We start from the raw sequence: 24669 nt of genomic DNA, 5'->3' as shown, positions 1-24669 counted from the left end.
CGAAATCCCCTTAATTTTGGGTTGAAACCCTTTTTTTTTTTGCTTGTCAAATTTTTCCTCGGCAAAATGTGCCCCCCCCCTTCGAAAAATCCTTGATTTGCCCCTGCATACGACTGAACATCTAAATATGTAATACAATATGTGCGCTTATCAAGATACTTTATTATCTCAATACCGGTACTAATCTAGTCATCAATGTATTTTTTAGTACTTACTTATACAAAAAAATTATTATGATGATTTGTCAACTTTGCTGTGTAAGATGTTTTTGACAAAATGTTCTCAGGTGTGTGAATAGAACACTCTGGAGTATAATACATACGAGATAGATATGAAATTCATTCCAGAAAATATGCTACGTGTCAAAAGGCACAGATGTTCTCGGGGAAACTCGATCAGCTTTCATCTCAATTAAACAAACACTATGTTATTTGCTTTGGTCCCGTATTCTGTATGATATAGATTCAGTTACATAGTAATCTACTATGAAATGCAATATTAAACATGTTGAGCTGGGAATGCTGAGAAATTAAATGTGTCATTTTTATTCCTAAATGTAGCGATGATGGGTAGGTAATGAACTCTTATCACCGATACAATAGAGACAAAGAGGTAGATTAGAATAATCATTTATCTCCTTTGTTTCCTCAGAAGAAATATGTAAAATACTTGGGTTGGCCTAGTTATGAATGTGAGGAATATATATAAACAAAGCAGCTCACAATGCCTTTTTCTGTTTGCATAATTAATATTAGGAGCATTCTTTATTGTGGATATGAAAAATGTTTCAAATGTTTGAGGAGGGGTGAGGGGGCAACTGCCCCCCCCCCCCATTGTGTACATCCATGTTTATGCCTTCAAATAGAATATCTATTTCACTTCAACTGAAAGCAACGAGATGAGGTCATCATCAAGATACAAGCACTGCTTCAGCATACCCATAGATACATTAATGCCCTTGTTTTGGATCTCCTTTTCACTCGAAGTGAAATTTTAACCAGGAAGAAGTTTGGCAAAGTGTCAAAGCTCCCCAACCATGAGGTCATGGCATAGCTAGGAAGTATATCCAGCCCAAACAAACAGAAATATGTTTTCAAACCACTCACAAATACCTCAAGGACAGCAACAGACTGTCACAAGATCCAAGATTGTTCTCGAACAAAAACTTCAGCAATGCTGGCCATATCAATTCTGTAAATTCCACTTTGCCATGAACTATCTCATAATTTCAGCAATTTTGATCATGCATGAAATTTATTCAAAATTCTATGCAATGCCCTTTAAACATATATAGTACAACTATGAGGGCCTGCTTTTACATATTTTTTTTCCTGGAAATTAATTCAAGTCCTTGAGATGAAGGCTAGACACGTTTCCATCACCACAAGGAAAGAATGCTGACAAGAACACCTCATCATTTCATTGGGTATATATATATCATACACAAGGGGATTATGCCCTGAATCATAAACGCTTTACAGAATTTCAAAATTCTCTGAACGCCATTTTACTCAAGTTAAAAGGAAAACATGTTTATCTAATCTTTCATTTTGATGCATTTAAAAGTACTTAGCTGAAATATGATCTGAAATTGCAACACTGGACAAAGAAATGCAATATTCCAAACAAGATTATTGGTTACAAATTTTGCTAATCACTGCATCTCAGGGACCATATTGATCTATATTATACAACAAAATTTTCATATTCAAGAATAGCACACTTCATTGCAGTAGATCTCGTTCCAATTTTTTTTATGACCTTAGCTCCTTCTCCTTCTGCATGTGTCTGGTATGCAATTAACATGATTGTTGCTCAATCGAATCCTCAATTAAAAGAAGTTTTTAGGGGAAACATGTTACGATTAGACATAAGCACTTAAAGGAGACAGGGGATCGTTACGGGTTAACATGCCGAGTGCCGGCTGTCATGCCGTGATGAACCGCACGCAAATTGTTTCTGGCACTTTGAAATGATTAATTTCCAGCTCTCTAGTCCCCCTCGCCCGTCTCCCATCGCCGAAAGAGAACAAGACGGAGGAGCTCATCTCCAAAATCTATCCGGCGCGTCCTCCCATGGGAGTCCACCGTGAATTCATCATCATCATCGTAGTCAGTATATTCATCGTCCATCTCAGCAATATGTAATGTTTATACACGACTGATCGAACTTACTACATGTTTGATGATGTAGTGCCAGCCCACCTTTACCCTACTTTCACTAATTTTTGTCCCTTCATGAATATGCATATAATTATGGGTGGGGTTATTGAAGCAAAAAATAAGCTAAACCCACCTAAATAACCACCAATTCACTGTATGTATGAATAAATATGGCAGAATGACACCTAAAGTCGGGGGGGGGGGGCGGTCTGCACTCCCGACTTATAATACACTCATGATGTTATGTCCTTAATACTTATGATCTCACTGTGTACTTCTCTTACACAACTAACTTATTTCTAAATCTCGTCCCATCCATTTTTTAAGGTGCTTTGAACACCCTGCAAGGTAGACATTGAATAGTTAATCGATTCTAAAAACATACGGAAATTCTTTGACTGAATGCTATATTTGTATACACTAGAGTGACTATCCGACTCAATAGCACTTCAAAATGTCACCACTATTGCAAATTCTGATGGCTCTGAGGGAAAACCTATCTTCAGATTTCAATTTAATATCCAGACAATTCTTCCTTTCACGTCATGGCCGACATAAAATAATGAAATGAAACATTAGCCTTGATGAGGATAGGGGATAGGGAAATAACTCAGTAAACTAGATGTGAGCCACGATTAACTGCAATGCACATTAAAAGTACTAATTATCGTAATTGGAATGCAGATAATATTTTCACGGAGGTCACGTTAACCATGGTTTTCAATCAAGCTGAAAGCCAGTGGGAGTGTTCATGTCTTGTGATCAATTGAGTATTCATACATGTAACAGCAATGGTGATTGGTTAATGGCAAGCTGTTTGAATAATTGTGCAAATGCTACAATGATTTTGATTGGTTGTTGACATTTGGCTATTGATGCAACCCTCTATGTTACAAAGAGGTGGTGGGGGGGGGGGGTGCTGGTATTAAGTTTAAAAAAATCACGGTCCCATCTTACAAAAGGTTGCAATTGATGTCATGACCCACAACTGTGGAAAGCCAATGGTGCCAACATCTTTGTCTAATCCTTTTTTTTTTAAATAGATAATTCCTATGATGTATATTCATACAAGCATTACATCTACATCTACATCTACTGTATGAAAAATTATGGCATTTATAGATTTCCATTTAAGGTTGATCGCATCAATTGCAAATCTTGATAAGACAGGAGCCCGGATCATTCAAGAAAAGAATAGTGATTGTTTCATAAAGCTGCTAAAATTACTTATAAATCGATGAATGACTGGAAAATGGCACGCAAACTAAACAGGGTCCTCAATCAGTTTTGCCATCGCAGGAGCTCAAGTTGCACTATGCCAATCATGGTTATTAAAAGTCTTGTTCCCTGAGCATAGTTTTCTCTTGCAAAGCTTATTTTTCCAACACTTGATTTAATTACGAAAGCTACACAGTCACACTTGGTACTTACATGTACATCAGGAAAATATTGTTAATCAATTTGGCACTTCATACTCCAGCTGTTCATAAAGTCATGAGTATCCTTATGAAGAGCTATGTGGCATACTTACCTGGATGACATTGGCCCAAGCGACGGCGTATCAAACCTATCACCACATCAAATTACATGTCAAGATTTGATCAATTGGACTTCAGTTGATTAAATGCAATTGATTTAGACATACACACAGACTTGAGCTTGGAATTGAACCCCGGAGCCTATGCATTTCCTCCCCGGCCTCTTTATTAACTGATAAACTCGTTCTATGATTCACATCACTTTATATTGCATTAGGCATGACTTAAAAATAACTGAATTCTTACCCAGCATACTGCCAAAAAGTGTCAAATTAAACGGCAACTGGTTATTTTGTATCAAATCTAGGCCTAAATATGAATCGGTGTACATTCTTTCCTCTTCAACGAAGTGGTCCACTCAAGTAATACAGACTTATTCGTCCTGTAAAAAGGTCCCTGGAATATATCAGATATTTCAATGAGAATATACTTCTTCCATTCTGAAAAGTGGAATATAAGTATAACAGATCAGCAGTTTAATTTGCTATGGGCCTTTGCCATTGATTGCATATTATAAACTTCAAAGCATTGAATCGTAAAAAAAATCAATCCAACAATTAATTATCAGGCTTCACGTTAAGACTATTTAACAAAATGTTAAATTTCAGTACACTAATATCGCAGGTTTCATGAAGGATAACTTGTTAGTTGTAATTTGAAATGACCAAATAATTTTTTGTTCTAGCTTGTAGTTGTAGAGAGAATAACAGTCTGAAAGGACTTTTAGAAATACATTTCGCCTTTTTAAGATGTAGAAGTTAAAGTGAACTCCAAAATGATATGATCATTTTTTAATGTGAACTTTGAAGCATAAACCTTGGATCTTTACCCCCAACCTACAAGCCAAGGTGCAGATAGTGCAACAAGGCAGAATTACTACAAAGTACATGGGGAAGGGAACTATAGTTGAAAATGTATTTTTCCTTGTCATTTCTCCGACTTGTTTTTTTTCCCCCTGGAGGCCCCGACCTGGCTGAAACCTAAGTCACTAACTTGTGTGCATGCGATGACAGATACGTGAACATGAAGTGACTCCAGATAGAATCGCTGCCAAGTAGGTAAGCAGAATGCCAAGGTAGGGTGGGGTCAAATCGAACGAATGAAGGCACAGGAGGGAGGGCGGGGGGGGGGGTATGAACAATTACTGTATTACTACATTTCATATAGGCCCTATGGTTTCTTAAAGATTGAGAGAAAGGCGACATCAGAAGAGATGAAATGAAGGAATATGAGGATTTTTGGTTTTCAAGCACATACTCGGGATTGGCTATCAACGGTTGCAGCAATTAGTCTTGAAACATACACTGAAATACTATCAGAATTCCTGCAGATTTAAGGGAGGATGGGGTCAAAATGATTGAATTTGCCTCAGGCAACTAGTCTAAATAAAAATACTTTATTTTACCATAGATAGCCAATAAGTTAACAAAAAGCCATATCTTAAGGGGGAAAATCACTTTGGGGCATGAACAACAGGGATATCACTTTCACCTGCGCACTGAAAGGAAGCGCTGCTAATCGCATCCCAATGTAAATACAGAACCAATTCTACAACTGGGAAATATATACATCAATACCATTCAGCTCAAATGCCTGTCACTGTCAACATCTTAAGGTGCCAGAAGTGCCTATCTCTGGCTCATCTGGACAACAAGTAATTGATGATGAATGCAAGGTCCCTTTGCCCTGCAGAGGCTCGAAGGCATCCACAAGCCGCTCTCTCTCTCTTCAAAGGTCACCGGGACCCGAAAATCCATACCATATTGGAGGTTCTCCCTCATACGGTCATACCTTTATGACATGCAGGAAATTTGATTTGACATTCTTGCTTTCTGACAGCATACAAAGAACCTAATCAATCTCAAAATACCAAGCAGCCTAGTCCCTGCACTATGGGCGCACAGTGATGATTAACGCATCCCACGCCACCTTCACCTAACCCATATCTGATCCAGCTGGCGGAGGACAGAGCGCAGGAGCGAAGGAGCTAGACGATGAAATATCCATCACTTGTCGCATTTTGGTATTGAGATAGCAACGGGATGTGTTGTGACTATCGCCATGGATAAATCTCGACATAGGCAGGAAATTGAATGACACACGGCCCAACATATCACTCTCTCCATTTCTTTTCATCCCTAAAACCTCAGTGAGTTTTTCCCTCTTTTCTTTTTTCCGAACCCGTTGACAGCTCGATGGAGGAAGCCAGGTGTCACTGGTGCGAAGGCACTGGGTGCCGCCACACACCCGGACAAACAAAATCTCGGCTATGAATGTAGTATTGGAAGGTTTGAGAAAAATCCATCAATGAATTAAAAAGTTATTAGAATTTCAATTATTTGATTTGAGCACCAATCCTACATAGTGAATGGTAAGAAATTTTCTCAGAAATTTGAAAATGGTTTTTACTGTACCTTTTGTATACTATAAATAGACAAGTCATTTCAAACCCGATCATGAACAGAAAACAAAAATAAGTCATCAGGAACCATAAAAAAAATGAAATTCATGCATTTTATATTACATAGCATATCGGTCAGCTGCTCGTCCAAATCCAAAACTTAAAATTCTAATAACTTTCTTAATCTTTAACGGGTTTTCCTCAAACCTTCACCAATATATGTTTAGTGGTTATTTTTTCTGCTATTTTTACAACAGATTTTTCTTCAGGGTGAACTTCCCCTTTAATTTCAGAGTATGTTAATATTTTTTTCTTCCATGGTATTGATACAAGACAAAATTCTAGTTTATAACTCAGTATGCAATGGAGCACTTAAAGCCTAAATTAATATGCCTAGTAGAAATGAATAGAAAAATATACTGCTTCAATTATAGTATGTCTACATGTCTACTGCAATACCATACATTTTTCAAATTCTCACTATCATTTATCAATTAGATCTTACAATATCTCATTAGACCTAATGCATATTTTGATTTGTCTATTGTTTTATAAAGGCCAGAACAACTAGACCTGCTGATAAATAAATCATTTCAAGTCCAGAGTAAGTACTTAAACACTAATCATACTCTCTGTATATCCCAGTGTTTTATGAAATATCAAACAATCCCTCCAAGCGAGGGAGACAGGCAACGCTGGTATGTCAACCCATTAGAGAAACAATGTCGGTGAGGCAACCTTGCCACTGAAACGAAATACACTTGTGCTATCCAAGAGAGAGACCGAGAGAGAGAGAGAGACAAAAAAAAATCAATAGGCAAATACTGATTAGATGTCTACTTTGCAATAAAATAGCAGACAGTTCACAAGAAGTCAACGTGGGCATACACTGTATTTATACACTGTACACACACACACACACACACGCTCTCTCTCAATATTACATATACCCACCCATAGACAGTAGAAGTGTCTCTATACCCCTTAATTATGCATTCGGAAGGTGCATTCTACGAATTTGATATATATAATTTTTCCCCCGTAGGAGAAATCATAAGAAGCTCCTAGTTTTACAATAATACATGCTCCTTTAAATCACCCTGCCTTCAATTTGATATTATAGGCCTATTGATTTTCAATAAATCCTTTGTTATGCTCTAAGGATGCGCACATTCTTTCATCTTGAAAATTGTTCCTTTGTGCGTCATTGCGGGGAGACATCTATTCCCGAATGTGCTATAAAAAGAAGATGCCAAAATCAATTTCAGGACTTCAAGACAATTCCGGGGGTTTCCTAAACACACCATTCACCACAAATCCTTGCCACATCCAACCTTTGTACTGCAGTTTTACAGTTTGACGCTAAAAGCTTTCAACAATTGCTGACTGATTCCTGGTAGAATTACCGGTATGTTATTATTTTGACAAATTAGGGGTAAAGAAAAGTCTAACAAATGACATTATTCTAAATTTAAAGACTTAATGAAACAGAAAATGAAATGTAAAAAAAAAAATCCCTCTCAATCTCAAACTGAATTTATACATTTTTATTATCAATTGAATTAAAGTTAAGATATAAGTCTTTCATGAAGATCTCGAAAGGATACAAATGTCATGACTTTTATAATCTACCCAAATCTCAATTCATACAACTTCAATGAATATTTGAATTTGTACATGGCTTCCTCAAGAATGAAACATCAAGATTCATTTATTCATCTGTCCGTCTCTCTGACCTCAAATCCATCATGAAATTCAAACTCATCACGCCCGTTTTTTATTCTCCTTCAATATCATCATAGAGGAATGGCTAATTATCCCCTAATTCCCTGCCACTGCCAAATTAGAGGGACGCAGGTGTTCCCCTCACTCAGTTAATAATGCATGGCATCAATTTGTGGGTCTGAAACCAACCCTCCCCAAGAAAGGATAAGATACAGCACCACAGTCAATTCCTGTCCAATTTGTTAGATTTCTGACTTTGATCCAAAATCCTTCCATGCACCTTATATTTCTTTAAAATAATGTCGTAGATATGTCACTCATATTTACCGATGCTGAAATAATTGGTATGAGCAACTTAATTGATGCTTGAATTGATATTTTTTACATTCTTATGTTTGTAAAATATCAGTATGGTGAAATACGATAAAGACTAATTATATGAAGGTTCTCAAGTCCACATTGCTATCAAGATATATATCACTGAATTGAAAAGCTCCATTCTTACAATAGATTTTAGGGAAGCCTTTGTATAAAATTGTTTTCCAAACACAAAAAAAAATCAAGCAATTCTGGCTATTAGTTTTTACACCTGTAGAAGCACATGGTGATAGTTTTGATGTGAATTTGTTTTAAGGCTTCTCCTTCGTGCAATTCATATTTAACAAAGCTACAATTTCACCATGTAATTTGCTTTACTAATATATGTTCAATGCATACTCGACAAAATGCCAAACCATCATGCAAATTTTACATCTTTTTAAAAAGCAAGTTTCCAATTTTTATTAATGGTTTTTAAGTGATAAGAATCCCTTAATACTCCTTCGGTACCTGTTTGCCTGACACTGAATGTCATCTTACATCCTTATAAATCTATCAATTTATATCACAACTTCACACCTAAAGTCATAAATGTCATGATATCATGGAGCCAAGAATCCACACCCTTAAAATTCATAACAAATTCCCATCAAATTAAACTATCAAGCTTTGACGACATGTAAATTGCATTTAAATGCTAGACAACTTTAAAAGCAACTATAGCAATAAACGTGAGATCATAAAGCAAGAGATTATCATATCAATAGCATATCAGGAGCACTCTGTCTTCTCAAGCAAATTATAGATTCTCGAGTGTGTCACCAAAGCGCATTAGATCATTGGTTCATTGTAGCTCATAACAATGCTCTAATAATGATAATGATACCCGCTTTACAGATTTACCCCGGTCATCGGATCCTGGCATGTCCGCATACAACGTATGCACTTTTTCCACTCCCTGGGAAGCATTCCAACAAGAGTTCCAAGACTCAATTGCTAGGCTTACTACATAAGCTTTCACATCCTACCGGGTACCCTGGGTGGAGAGTGGCAAAGTGTGGATTGATGCCTTGCCAAAGGACGCTAGGTCATGGTGGGATTCGAACACACGACCCTCTGATTACAAGGCGACAGTCAGAGCCGCTACACCACGACGCTTCCACTAATCATCACTCCCCCTCTCTCATCCCAGTCCCTACTTTATCTACTCTTAAGGATATATTTAGAAATTACCTTGACAGACAGTAGTATGTTTTTGGAACGGAAGCATCCCTATAAAACATAACCTCCATATCCCCTACAGGAAACATATTACATGACAATACCATCCCTTTCCCCATTTTCAAAGACAACAACATCTTTTCATGAACAGCGATGCTAATGTTACTTCCCTTAAGGATTCAGATTACAAACATACAACCCGAGCACATTTTCTTCACCCATTTCGAAATATTGAATTCTCTTTCTCTTGTTAAGACATCGAATCCAATGAAAAATAGTGATAATGCAACCACCGTAAAAATTCTCGGGTTACCAACAGATCGATGATTCTGATGGCATAACGGGAGACATGGCAAATGCCTGGTGGGTCTCATCCAGATACAGCTACGGTGGCTACTGACAATTTGATGTATCTTTCTTAACTCATTTTGCGCAGGGTCGGTCTGTAATGCGACACCATCGAGTGCTCTGCTCGAAAGCTTGGGGGAAATATGTAATGAGAGTACCTCTTGCATCCCAGCCATTTTGGATGGATTTAATTTCTCTGCCTGATGACAGGATTGTAGGTGTCCATTGTCATCTTTACAACCGCCTTCTTTATTGGTTCTGTCTCATCGACTATTGAGGCGTCGCAAGAATCCTTTGTTCATTTCCAAATCAAGCGTGCAAGTCCTTGATTGAACGTAAATCTATAGTTGATCTGCGTTCAATTGAATTTCAACTTTCTTGCTTTAATAATTACGCTTAAAGGGATGGTCCGGGCTGAAAATATTTATATCTTAATACATAGAGTAGAATTCACTGAGCAAAATGCCGAAAATTTCATCAAAATCGGATAACAAATAATAAACTTATTGAAGTTTAAAGTTAAGCAATATTTTGTGAAAACAGTCGTCATGAATATTCATTAGGTGGGCTGATGTTGTCACATGTCCACTTTCCGTTTTCTTATGTTATTACATAAAATCATTTTTTCATTATTTCATACTTGTGTGAATAATATGTGTCCCTTATAATGAAATAAGTATCTAATGTACTAAATCAGTTGTCAATCCAATTTTTCTAGTTCTTGGAGGAAAACATTTGAATAAACCTAATTTCATATAATAAAATACAAAAGAACAAGTGGAGATGTGACATCATCAGCCCACCTAATGAATATTCATGACGACTGTTTTCACAAAATATTGCTAAACTTTAAAATTCAATAACTTTGTTATTTGTTATCTGATTTTGATGAAATTTTCGGCATTTTGCTCAGTGAGTTCTACTCTATTTATTAAGCTATACATACTTTCAGCCCGGACCATCCCTTTAATGTTTGGATTTAGGCTTGATTTGCAATTGAATGTCAGTTTCTAGCACTTGGAAGTGCTGTGGTTGAGGAGTTTAGGGTACAATCCCTGGCAAAGCGCTATGTCCTTAAGCAAGGCATTTATTCAGCTACATTGCTCTTTTACTATATAAAATAAATGAAAATGCTGTAGGCTCCATTAATACCAGCATGTACAAGGATTCCTTTTTTAATTCCTTATAATATAAAAAATATTAAGTTTGTTTTCATATTTCATAAATATTCTTTCTCTTAGCTCTATTCTTGTGCTTTATCTGAAGTCTGTTCAAGTATTCCATAATTCCCATTACATTCATTTTAAAATATTCTTTTATTGTATATTTCTTTACAAAGCACATCCTATGTGCCATGTTCCAGGCCATTGCTGTCCAGATCTCTGCTTCTTATCATGTTAATAGCTGCAATTCGGGTGTCACATGAAATAAGGCCATGCATTTAAACAACAAAACCATAACATTACACGTCTACTGATTCATGCAAAGTGGAAAGCAAAGAAGTTCTTTAAACAGTGACAGACAGAAAGCACCAATATGAAAATTTTGTTCAACATTGCAATTTATATGCCAGGGGCACAAACACAAGTTATACCATCAATGGAAGAAAACCAACAATAAAGACATACACGTCATGAAATTACACTTCCAGAATGTTCTCAAAGTCCCTATTTTTGGTGCATTACTAAAAGTGTTGGCAGCTTGATGTGTTAATATTCAAGTTAAGGATGTGAAGCATTGAACTATTTGACTACTGCTACAGTGAGAACAGGCTTTTTGATGATGTGGGAGTGCATTTATCAAAGGGTTGGTCAATGACGTCTTTCCAGCTCCACTCATGATTTCTAGTCACGACCCAGCTGCCTAACATATCAACATATCTTTGCTAAGATAAACAGCGCTCATTGCTCTTTGAGTTTTAATGCAAAGGAGTGAGAACTCTGTAGTTTATGTGGTGCTTTGCATGCCTGGTGAGGATACGTTGCTTATTTGACTACTTCACACTGTCATGATCTTCAGGAAGCACTAGACCAGAGCCAAAATAAATAGCACATCATCAGTCTCTAAGTGCCATTATTGCTGTGCGTGTGAACAGCTTCTAGGGTGAGTTAATGAAGCAAATAACACTCTTATCTCAACAAAGGCAAGGAATTCAAGAAAGAACTCAACAACAACAACAAGAGAACGGATGGGAACAGACAAGTCAAAGTCAGCTAACCACACGGATGGACTCACCTTTCGTCCAACTCCAGTCTGTGTCTGGACTGCGCCTCCTCACCGTAACCCGGGTAGCTCTCTGCGGGAGGGAACACCCTCCAGTCCTCGCCCTCCACGCCTCTATGGGGGTGGGAGGTGGTGGAATGGTGGGCGTGGGGAGGGAGAGAGTGGGAATGAGAGTGGGAGAGGCCACCGTTGCGGTGCGAGGAGGCGGATGGGTCGGCCTCGCCGCCTCCTCCTCCGAGGGCCACATTGTGCGGCATTTCCACTGACCTATCGGCATGGTGCTCGGGGCTGGTCCAGTCGTGGATGCGCTGGCTGGCGAAATCCCGGCCGCGGCTGCTGTCCCGTTTGGAGCGGCTGGATGGGTGGTGGGGATCGCAATCGTTCTTCCCTCTCCTGCTGCTATGTGACGATGGTTGGCTGGTCATACTTGACACACTACCTCTCCTGTCTGAGGACTGTCGCCTGTCTAATGAACTCTCACTTGATACAAATGGCCTACAAAAAAAGAAAGAAAAAAAAATGAAAATATTAATTATCAATAATTATCCTGGCACAGGAGAAGAGAGTGTCAAGAACTGTGAGGAAAGTGACAGGTCTGGTCTCAAGAATATCTAGTCCTGTACCATTTTCTGGCATCGTAACAATTGTGTTCATTCTCTACTATGTTTTCCATTATTCTTCAAGAACATTCCAAAGAGTGGGAACCCCCCCCCCCCACAGATTTTTTAAATGAGCAATACCATGCCAAGCAGCTTTTATTAAGAATCCTCCAAGAGGATATCAACTTGATGCCATTGCTCCTCGAGAGTCGTCCCAATTTTCTAAAACAGGATCCTGTTTTACGAATTCTGTAACAAGTTTATGATCAGCCAATCAATCAAATGATTTGAGGAGCTTTTAACTGTAACTGCGAATCTGGTATCATAGCAAGTTTTGTGAAATGGGCCCGCGGACTTACTCTAAGGCCTCGGTGGGTTCGTCCCGTACACCTCTCAGAGCGTCTTCTCTCATCCTCCTCGGTGACTTGTTCTCTATCCTTGATCTCTTGTTTCCAGATTTCTGAGGCGAAAAGACAAGAAATTATATAAAAAGGTATGCAAATTATACGGGAAATGAATCATGCCGTAATAATATTGATTTCCCATCGTGCATCGAATAGTACAAACAAAATGTTGGCTGGTCAGAATGTTTCAAATAGAACATCTCGTATGTTGATTCCAGCTCAGTCTTTAGATTGCTTTAGAGCTGATTCATATTTCAACAGCAAGCTAGTTTGGAAAATATACAGAATGAAATGTACTGTCAAAAAGTTATCCAAGGGAAGAACAATTATAATGAATGTCTTTTCACTGAGGAGTGCAAAGAATGTCTGCATATTCCTTTATTCTTTTTGTTAGACAAATTCCCTATCAGGCTCAATCCAAAAAGACATATTTTGGACCATCTTTTTTTCAAAAGTGTAGAAGTAATCATTACAAATATCTACTTATATGATTCTTTTGACTTTATAACATCGATATTTTGTGAATTCAGAATAGGAAAATCACAAATTCCAACCCAATGAAGTACGTAGATAATCTGGAACAACCAACCTCCTTCTCAAGTTCAGTTTGTTTCCTCTTGACAGGTTTAACGATTGCTGTTAAAGGTTTTTCTGGCGGGTCAGTGGAGTCTTTCCGCTTTTGAGTTGACGGTCCAGGTACATTTTGTTCAAACTTAAACACACTAGACTTTGGCAAGTGATCAAATAGGTCCCGTCGTAACCTGACAAACACAGATGGTTTTCCATTCTTGTCGTATTGGATTTCAGGATGACGGTCTAAAGGACGTGACTGCTCATCAACAAAGTCTGCCCTGATCGGGGAAACGATGGGGTCCATGTGAGCAAAGTCATCAAAGGGAGGCCTCCGATGTTCATAGGTGTCCAACGGCTCTGGTTTCACCATGTACTTATTATCGCCCTTTTTCACACCTGGCATGCGCTTTCCGCTCTCCGGCTCAACCTTAGGTTGCCTGACAGGGTAGCTGGTGTCCAAGGTACTCAAGCTACTGTTCCCGCTACTGCTACTACTACTACTACTTGTGCTGGTATTGACGACCGCCTTAGAAGACGGCCGCAATGGAGTCCTTTCATCCTCTGAATCAGAATCTGAATCAATTAATGGAATAGATTTTGGCACACGCCTTTTCTCAGTTTGCTTGGCCCTTTGTCCAGGTTTCTTTTCCTGGGTTTTTGTGCTTGACTTTGCTCCAGCCCCAGGTCCAGGACTCTTTTTACTTATACTACTAGCACTTTTACTTGACTGTTTACTGCTCTTAGCCTTACTGCTCTCTTTAGAATTTGATTCCGACTTCACACGAGACGAACTACTAGTGTCCTTCGCACTGCCCGTTTTCGAGCCACTGGAGTTGTCTGTCCTTGTCTGAGGGCGCTTTACAGTTGGTTTACTACTGCCCAAAGGCTTTGAAGATGATTTGCTACTTCCTTTCGATTTGACAGAGCTTGGGGATGCTTTGGAATCATGCGAGCTCTCTATGAGTTGATGAAAATCTGTAAAACTGGGAGGTTGGCTGGTGTTGTATTTACTGAAGCTGTCGTGATCTTCGTTGTCCCCGCTTTCGGCGCTCTGTTCTGGATGCTTGGACCCTTCATTAGGATCTACCCTGGAATTGGAGAGAGGGTTCTCCACACTCGGTGGTTCACGGAATGAAGGAGTACTTGGCGCCATCTGTGGCATCTCCTTCTGCACCTTTCGGATCTGGTTCATCAAGCTGTATGACTTCTTCTGAAATGCAGAACAAATATTTGATGGTGAGAGATCTGAAATAACTTAATAAACTTAATTTCATATTCGTATCTGAACCCATATTCTTAAATCCATAATTGGTCTAGGCATCACATATTTATGTACTGTGGCCAATTTCAATGGTTGACTACATATCTCTTGATGTCCCAATCAATTATAAATATTGATTACATTGTGGAAACAATTATTCAGGGTGTTCACATGCTTGGCACTGAACACATAAGAAAACTGGATAATGTACAGTCATACAATTGAAAAAAATAGGAAGTGAATTCTTCTAATGGTTTCGATTTGCTTTGCTAATCTGTGCCAAACAGTTTATATTTACATGATAGCATCAGATCAAATGACTGGAACAAAATACTCTACCTTTGGCGGAGATGGAGGCGGTGTCTCGTCAACCTCACTCTCTTCGCTCTCACTCTCGCTTTCCGATGTGTTCTCCTCCGCATCCGACTCACTGCCAGAGCTCTCCATGTCCGTAGACCGCTTCATCTCAGACGATGATCTGTAAAAAGGGGATAAAAAAAACAACAACCATTAAGCGAACAATTTTTTTTTTCATTAACAGATTTGCATGCATTTGAGTCCTTGGTTACAGACTGACTTAAAGCTTCTTTCTCACCGGAGTCAGGTTGACTTTTTCAGACCTCCACCACCTCTTTAGCCAATCAAAGTCTTTAAAAACCTAAATTCTGACCAGAAAAAGAAGGCTCTAACTGGAAAAGGCATATACATGTAAAATGCAATACTTGTGTTAGGAAATGGTTTAGGTCATTAATACATTACTATTTGTCGTTCAATAAAAAATCACTCATTCCACAACCAAGAATTAAAATTTCTGAGATCTTGTAAGAGAGACTCCATGACACATCTTCAGAAATAAGATGAGCCTCCAACACACTTCCAACAAGTCTCAATACTTTGTTAGGAAATGGTAGGGCACGAATAAATTACTATTTGGGGTCCAATTAAAAACTCACACATTCTACAACAAAGAATTAAAAACTTTTGAGGTCTTGTTAGAGAGATTCTATGACCCATCTTCAAAGATTATTAAGAAGATGACCCTCAAACGCACTCTAGCAATTTCATCTAGCAAGTCTCAAGGAGGAGCGCAAGACATTCATCAGGGTCTTGTCTCCGCTGGTACTTGCAATATGGCTCAGTCACACCAACGAAACCGAGTCCAGACCGATCAAAGCTAGTATGTTAGTTTGAATGGCGTATCGTCGATCATTCTGGACATCGTTTCCTTGGGGCGACTGCAGCACTAGGATATGTTGTTTCATATGTAACATGAAAATCATCAGGTTTCACAGGTGCAATGCAAGATTTAGAGTCATATCTTGATCGCTAATCTTTGTGTTACAGAGCCTAGACTGATCAAAGCTAGTATGTTAGTTTGAATGGTGTATCGTCGATCATTCTGGACATCGTTTCCTTGGGGCGACTGCAGCACTAGGATATGTTGTTTCATATGTAACATGAAAATCATCAGATTTCAGAGGGTGCAATGCAAGATTTAGAGTCATATCTTGATCGCTAATCTTTGTGTTACAGAGCCTAGACCGATCAAAGCTAGTATGTTAGTTTCAATGGCGTATCGTCGATCATTCTGGACATCGTTTCCTTGGGGTAACTGCAGCACGAGGATATGTTGTTTCATATGTAACATGAAAATCATCAGATTTCAGAGGGTGCAATGCAAGATTTAGAGTCATATCTTGATCGCTAATCTTTGTGTTACAGAGCCTAGACTGATCAAAGCTAGTATGTTAGTTTCAATGGTGTATCGTCGATCATTCTGGACATCGTTTCCTTGGGGCGACTGCAGCACTAGGATATGTTGTTTCATATGTAACATGAAAATCATCAGATTTCAGAGGGTGCAATGCAAGATTTAGAGTCATATCTTGATCGCTAATCTTTGTGTTACAGAGCCTAGACTGATCAAAGCTAGTATGTTAGTTTCAATGGTGTATCGTCGATCATTCTGGACATCGTTTCCTTGGGGCGACTGCAGCACTAGGATATGTTGTTTCATATGTAACATGAAAATCATCAGATTTCAGAGGGTGCAATGCAAGATTTAGAGTCATATCTTGATCGCTAATCTTTGTGTTACAGAGCCTAGACTGATCAAAGCTAGTATGTTAGTTTCAATGGTGTATCGTCGATCATTCTGGACATCGTTTCCTTGGGGCGACTGCAGCACTAGGATATGTTGTTTCATATGTAACATGAAAATCATCAGATTTCAGAGGGTGCAATGCAAGATTTAGAGTCATATCTTGATCGCTAATCTTTGTGTTACAGAGCCTAGACTGATCAAAGCTAGTATGTTAGTTTCAATGGTGTATCGTCGATCATTCTGGACATCGTTTCCTTGGGGCGACTGCAGCACTAGGATATGTTGTTTCATATGTAACATGAAAATCATCAGATTTCAGAGGGTGCAATGCAAGATTTAGAGTCATATCTTGATCGCTAATCTTTGTGTTACAGAGCCTAGACTGATCAAAGCTAGTATGTTAGTTTCAATGGTGTATCGTCGATCATTCTGGACATCGTTTCCTTGGGGTAACTGTAGCACTAGGATATGTTGTTTCATATGTAACATGAAAATCATCAGATTTCAGAGGGTGCAATGCAAGATTTAGAGTCATATCTTGATCGCTAATCTTTGTGTTACAGAGCCTAGACTGATCAAAGCTAGTATGTTAGTTTCAATGGTGTATCGTCGATCATTCTGGACATCGTTTCCTTGGGGCGACTGCAGCACTAGGATATGTTGTTTCATATGTAACATGAAAATCATCAGATTTCAGAGGGTGCAATGCAAGATTTAGAGTCATATCTTGATCGCTAATCTTTGTGTTACAGAGCCTAGACTGATCAAAGCTAGTATGTTAGTTTCAATGGTGTATCGTCGATCATTCTGGACATCGTTTCCTTGGGGCGACTGCAGCACTAGGATATGTTGTTTCATATGTAACATGAAAATCATCAGATTTCAGAGGGTGCAATGCAAGATTTAGAGTCATATCTTGATCGCTAATCTTTGTGTTACAGAGCCTAGACTGATCAAAGCTAGTATGTTAGTTTCAATGGTGTATCGTCGATCATTCTGGACATCGTTTCCTTGGGGCGACTGCAGCACTAGGATATGTTGTTTCATATGTAACATGAAAATCATCAGATTTCAGAGGGTGCAATGCAAGATTTAGAGTCATATCTTGATCGCTAATCTTTGTGTTACAGAGCCTAGACTGATCAAAGCTAGTATGTTAGTTTCAATGGTGTATCGTCGATCATTCTGGACATCGTTTCCTTGGGGCGACTGCAGCACTAGGATATGTTGTTTCATATGTAACATGAAAATCATCAGATTTCAGAGGGTGCAATGCAAGATTTAGAGTCATATCTTGATCGCTAATCTTTGTGTTACAGAGCCTAGACTGATCAAAGCTAGTATGTTAGTTTCAATGGTGTATCGTCGATCATTCTGGACATCGTTTCCTTGGGGCGACTGCAGCACTAGGATATGTTGTTTCATATGTAACATGAAAATCATCAGATTTCAGAGGGTGCAATGCAAGATTTAGAGTCATATCTTGATCGCTAATCTTTGTGTTACAGAGCCTAGACTGATCAAAGCTAGTATGTTAGTTTCAATGGTGTATCGTCAATCATTCTGGACATCGTTTCCTTGGGGCGACTGCAGCACTAGGATATGTTGTTTCATATGTAACATGAAAATCATCAGATTTCAGAGGGTGCAATGCAAGATTTAGAGTCATATCTTGATCGCTAATCTTTGTGTTACAGAGCCTAGACTGATCAAAGCTAGTATGTTAGTTTCAATGGTGTATCGTCGATCATTCTGGACATCGTTTCCTTGGGGCGACTGCAGCACTAGGATATGTTGTTTCATATGTAACATGAAAATCATCAGATTTCAGAGGGTGCAATGCAAGATTTAGAGTCATATCTTGATCGCTAATCTTTGTGTTACAGAGCCTAGACTGATCAAAGCTAGTATGTTAGTTTCAATGGTGTATCGTCGATCATTCTGGACATCTTTTCCTTGGGGCGACTGCAGCACTAGGATATGTTGTTTCATATGTAACATGAAAATCATCAGATTTCAGAGGGTGCAATGCAAGATTTAGAGTCATATCTTGATCGCTAATCTTTGTGTTACAGAGCCTAGACTGATCAAAGCTAGTATGTTAGTTTCAATGGCGTATCGTCGATCATTCTGGAAATCGTTTCCTTGGGGTAACTGTAGCACTAGGATATGTTGTTTGAAAATTGTGTCACACTCGATGCACAAAGCTGCGTAAATGAAGCATATCAACTGATATCTTCTATAATTTACAAATAGATTATATACATTTATTGTTTTTTGTTTTTGCCGTGTCATATTCTGTACATATGAAGCATGTACAGGTATCAGGCCATCAGTATGGACACAAATTCCAAAGCACTTGGACTTCACTGACTACTCCTGAGCACAGAACAAATGTCACTGTGATATTTCTTCTGTATACAATCATCACAAGAAGCCATCTTCATCTAATAGTATTTGACACTTAAAAAGCTCCACATACAAGTGGGAATGAAGGCATACAATTCAGTTCATCTACAAAGTACAGCTTCTCATAAAAACTGTTAGCTGAAAGGTGTCTGAAAATGGTATCATTCATTAAAACTTAGTACCGGTACATACAAGGAAACCTCACAATATATAGGAATATAAGAAATGTTAATGAATCAAAAGTATAATGACAATTAAAATTTTAAAAGTGCATCAAAAGCGATTCCCATTACAACCGATACCATCAGTGTATTCATTTGACTAGTAGAGTTGACAAGAAAGAGTGCAGATTAATAGTAACACATACAAAGTCATTGAAAAAATGACTAAATAAAGCCAGGTGAAACGATTTCACAAAGCAGCTCATTTAACTGTGGAGCGTTGTGGCCCAGTGGATTAGTCTTCTGACTTTGAAATAGAGGGTCATGAATTCGAGTCCCAGCCATGGCGTAATTTCCTTCAGCAAAAAATTTATCCACATTGTGCTGCACTCAACCCAGGGGAGGTGAATGGGTAACCGGTAAGAAGAAATTCCTTGAGTCAGGGACGCGAGAGGGAGCTTGAGCGCCTAGGCAGCCCAGCTAAAGCCGGGGTAATAATAATAGCAGGGCCCGCTGGGAGAACAGTTTTCAGAACTGAAGTGGCTTCCCTGGGTAAATATACCTAGATATTATTATTATCATTATTATCTAACACCCTTCAAGCAAGAAAATATAACTGGATTATACTGTTAAAAACTTACATACCCTCATATTTTTTGCAGGTCAAAGAATGTGCTTTAATATGTATGATTAATTAGAAACAGACATAAAAAGAAGAAAACATATACTATAGACAACAGAGGTGATCTAGAGAGATGCAAAACAAACATATCTGCCTAACTTTGAATGATTAGGCAAAATCATCAATGTGATTATTTTTCATCTTAACTTAAAACTCTGACTCATGAATCAAACAATTTCAAGGAACTTTCTTTTACCCCCATCATTGGAGCTTAACATTTCAAGGAGGTAGGCCTGATTGCTTTGATCTAAAGTTCTACTTCCATAATGCAAACAGCAGTGCCGGGAGAATGCACCGATACAAATAGCTTTGAAAGAATAATAAACGATTCCCTGAGAAAAATCATTCCAATTCAAAAGGCTATGATACAATGACTGATTGGTCCTTACAAGTCATCTTTTATAGAACCGCAACAATTGATGCATTTTTTTTAAGCAATACAATAAAGAATGGAGGAACAGTCATCGACCCCGATGACTTAACTGTGGAATCAATTGGTGGCCTTTCTCTCAGACTGCGCACTTTTTTTATTTCCTCAAAGTGATTTCATCCAAGTAAAAAGTCCTTATTAAAATTACACAGAAGGAGACTCTTCTTGTGCTATTCTGGGTGAGAAAGAAGGCGGTGCTGCACCAGCCCGAGTTTGCTCAATCTCGAGATTTAATCCCGATCGGCCCTCTTCGCGATTAATCTCGAGATTCAAGAAACCCCGTCTCCACCATCGCAAGAAGAGCGATTCCTGCTCGAGTGAGGCATCGATGCATTATGGTCTGACACCGTGAATAAATAATCCCGAGTGTGTCTGCACCTGCGAATTAGCGGGATAATTCGTAAAATAGCGCGCTAATTTTCAAATAATCCTAAGTTAACTTGGAATTACAATCTCGAGAATAATCCAGCGAACTAGCGCAATAATTGTATCTCCATTACAAATAATCTTGAGATTGTTCAGATCGGGATAATTTGCCAGATCAGAAATAGCGCGCTAATTTGAAAACTCGGGATGGTGCAGATGGCCCTAGAGAGTGAGGAGGACTGGACTGATCAGTAATTGATAAAGCATGGGTACCAGACTAGCCGAGGAGAGCAAGTAACAGTTCATCAACCCCCTAAATCATATTTCAGGGACATGTATTGTAAACTTTCTCATCAATGAATAACTATCTATACCTTACATCTTGTCATGAATATGAAATTAAGTCATTCACATACCCCACTGGCATAAAGCATCAGCTTTGTATTTGAAATTAAACAGGGGTTTTATGAAAAGCGTCCCGAAAAGGTGAGAGATGTACTAAAACAGGAACATTCACTCAGAGATGCATGTATTTTTCCATTCATCTTCAAACTTGCTTCAACGAAAAGCACTTCCACTCCACTAATTTGAATTAAAGGAGAATGAAACATTTGGAACAAGATAGCCAGTGTGAAAACAGAAAAATCAAAGAAACAGATCAATGAAAGTTTGAGAAAAATCGGACAAATAATGAGAAAGTTATGAGCATTTGAATATTGCGATCACTAATGCTATGGAGATCCTCACATTGGCAATGCGACAAAGATGTGTGATGTCACTTGTGAACAACTCTCCCCATTACTTTAGTATATATTTCACTTAAACTGCCTCTTTTATCACATCTATCAGTAGATCATGTGTTCTTTCTATAGAAGGGCACGTAATACAGATTTTTAAAGAATACATCATGGATAAAGAGTTTGTATCACCATAAGAAAAAGCAAAAAGAGACATTTTGGGGATATTTTATAGTCCATCAAAGGGAAACTTGTTCACATGTGACATCACACATCCTTGTCGCATTGCCAATGGGAGGATATCCATAGCATTAGTGATTGCAATATTCAAATGCTCATAAATTTTTCATTATCTGTCCGATTTTTCTCAGACTTTCTTTGTTCTTCTTCTTTGATTTTTCTGTTTCGACACAAGCCTATTTGTTCCAAAGGTTTCATTCCCCTTTAATGACGAACATTCACACAACATAAAAACACCATCGCTCAAACAGACGCAATAAATACTTGTGTGAACGGGCTCTAGGATCCTTGAAGGATCATCATTTATCTTATCCTCCTAAAAATGCTCTAGAAACGACTGGCTCGGCTGCTTGAGGAGCGCAACTGCTACTGCAAACAAATACGGCCACCTTCCTCTGGGCATTATGCAAACTGCGGAGGCTCAAATCCGCAATTAGGAATAAAGACTCCCCCAGTCGGCTAAAGCTAAGCAGCCTGGCACTGTAGCATAGACAAGTGGGATCTCCCTTTGATTTTCTCAGATCGAGAGGTGGCCATACATATTCATGCCAGTGCTACACTCAAGACAAGACAAACAGAACGATGGAATAATGGCCTATGTGGGGGTGTTAGTAAATAAATTGATGTCACTTGTAATAACGATCAACCTGCAGACACTTTTAATCAACCATATTTGTATGTCCTCGGTTTGTGCAGTCAAGAGACATCAGCAGTAAATATTTTTTTCTTGACCCTATACACACTATATACATTCAGTTTCAAGCTTTATATCAATATCCTTTTAAAAAAGTTTTTTCATCTCATTTCTAATGAATGATGATTAGATAAACTTTTTTGTTGAATGATGATACTCAAAAGATTTAATTCATCCATTGATGCTTATGAGAGCTCTAGTAATAGTATGATTAGGTTGTTGATTTCCATTCTTTATTATAATATCATAAGCGGGAATGCATGTAGCAAAAGATCAGTATTTTGCCAGGATGTGTGCATATTACAATTCCAGAAAATGGAGCCAATCACAATATGGGTGTGTTCTCCACATCAATAAAAAATCAAACACAAACACCTGACAGAGAGAGTTTGACCTGGTTTGTAAAGGTCAACTAGGGGTGTTATGCAATATGCATCTGAACCAGAATACATTTCAGTAGAAGAATCATGCATTCATGCATGAGTTATCTGTTGCGTTTCATCAATTTTGAATGTTCATGGTTGCGCAGAATCGCCTTTCAAGATTGTTGTCTGCTTGTGTTCTGAAAGATATTTATTAGTATTACCATGCTTGATGTAAAATGGCCTCTTTGAAATCCTAAAGTGTGTATGGAATGCAGTGCTATAATGGGATTCTTGCCTGTAGCAGCTTATTTACAACGTATTTTGTTAATCTACTCTAATTGACCGAAACTCTAAAAATAGGCTTGGCAAATTCTTTTACCAGATGACAGACAGGCATCCCGCAACTCTGCTTCCTTTCTCCATTCACGTCGATTTCCGCCCTCTTTTCCTGTTATCTGATACGGGAATTAGACATCTACTAATACAAGGCATTCTACCATGCAGCGTTGTAATAATAGAAATTTGATCAAATGAAGAAAGTAGTTAGGTGGGCATTGAGCATAGGTTGGAAAAGAAATGAAAAGTTTCTCCTGAAATTCAACGACTATTACTTTGAATTTCTGTGAATCTAGCAGCCATTACTTGGCTGGTATTGCAATGACATCGGCCACGCCTTATCCCAACTCCCCACTCAAAAAGAACGATGTATAGGTATTACATTGTAGAAACCTATCTAGGAAGTACACCTGCGCTAGAAGAAGCATTTTTCAAGTGCCCTCATTTCACTCCTCAAAAGAAGAAAACGTCCTTAGGTTGGGGTGAATGAACATGCAACGGTGACTTAGCTATTATAACCCAGGATGACAGGCAGAATTCATTGCATGACATAACAGCCACTTCATAAAAATACAGGCCTAACCTGGGACTATAAAATCTTGCATGGGCATGCTGAGTAATAAAACGGTCTGATTAATAGGATGATTAGGCCTACCCATTTATAAGTGGCTGACCAAGATAAGGTCACACAAATTGTCAGTCAGATTACTTCATAATGGGTTGATATTTTACCCGCTGAAATATATTTGCATTTACGGATTGTGCCAAATTAACCAACGGTTAAGATGAAGATGAAAGATTTCTAACATAATAAGATGAGTAATTGGAACTATAAAACATGAACTCATGGTTCATGCAGTCATTACGATAAGCTAGAAAGGATACAGTCCTTCATCTGCATCCCTTTTTCCCCCCATTCCATCTGAAAATTTCGCAGATTTCTGCGATTATGAGAATTAAAAAAAGGACATTCACAATTATTTGTGTTATTGGTTTAAAACACATTCATCATTGACTTCCCTCAGTTGACACGATAAGCTAATTTTCATTTTCACAATTGCATGAAAGAGGAGCATGTATATGGAGAATACACCCGACCCCCTCCCTGCCGCCTACCCCCACCCCCATATCCATACCCATCCCCAAATCACATCAACAGTCGTGCCATTTGCGGCTCAAATTTCCTGCTCTTTCCCCTCCCGTTTTGTTCTGCAAAGCATTACATGTCCTGATAGAATTTGAGGTATGCAGGTCACACACATCGACCAATGCTTTTCACCGAACCAGGCCGACTTGCCACACAGTAAAAAATGGCCCTTTTCCTCCTCTCGGTACATTTGTTTGCACAGGGGCTTGTGATGAAAAGCGCAAA

General features: G+C 38.5%; 1 protein-coding gene across 1 annotated transcript; it reads right to left on the bottom strand.

Annotated features, from left to right (window-relative positions):
* Positions 1-10933: 10933 nt before the first annotated feature.
* On the bottom strand, positions 10934-15250 carry LOC129261985 (nucleolar and coiled-body phosphoprotein 1-like). Its single transcript, XM_054900007.2, has 4 exons — positions 15113-15250; positions 13529-14722; positions 12895-12995; positions 10934-12431 (listed from the first exon to the last, which is right to left on the bottom strand). Exons 1-4 carry the CDS (start codon positions 15236-15238, stop codon positions 11945-11947), a joined length of 1908 nt encoding a protein of 635 aa, XP_054755982.1. The 5' UTR covers positions 15239-15250; the 3' UTR covers positions 10934-11944.
* Positions 15251-24669: the final 9419 nt, after the last annotated feature.

This window comes from Lytechinus pictus, chromosome 5 (genome assembly GCF_037042905.1).
Source record: "Lytechinus pictus isolate F3 Inbred chromosome 5, Lp3.0, whole genome shotgun sequence".
Lineage (NCBI taxonomy): Eukaryota > Metazoa > Echinodermata > Echinoidea > Temnopleuroida > Toxopneustidae > Lytechinus > Lytechinus pictus.
Note: the sequence above shows the minus strand (reverse complement) of the source record. Positions and strands in the feature narration are given on the sequence as shown.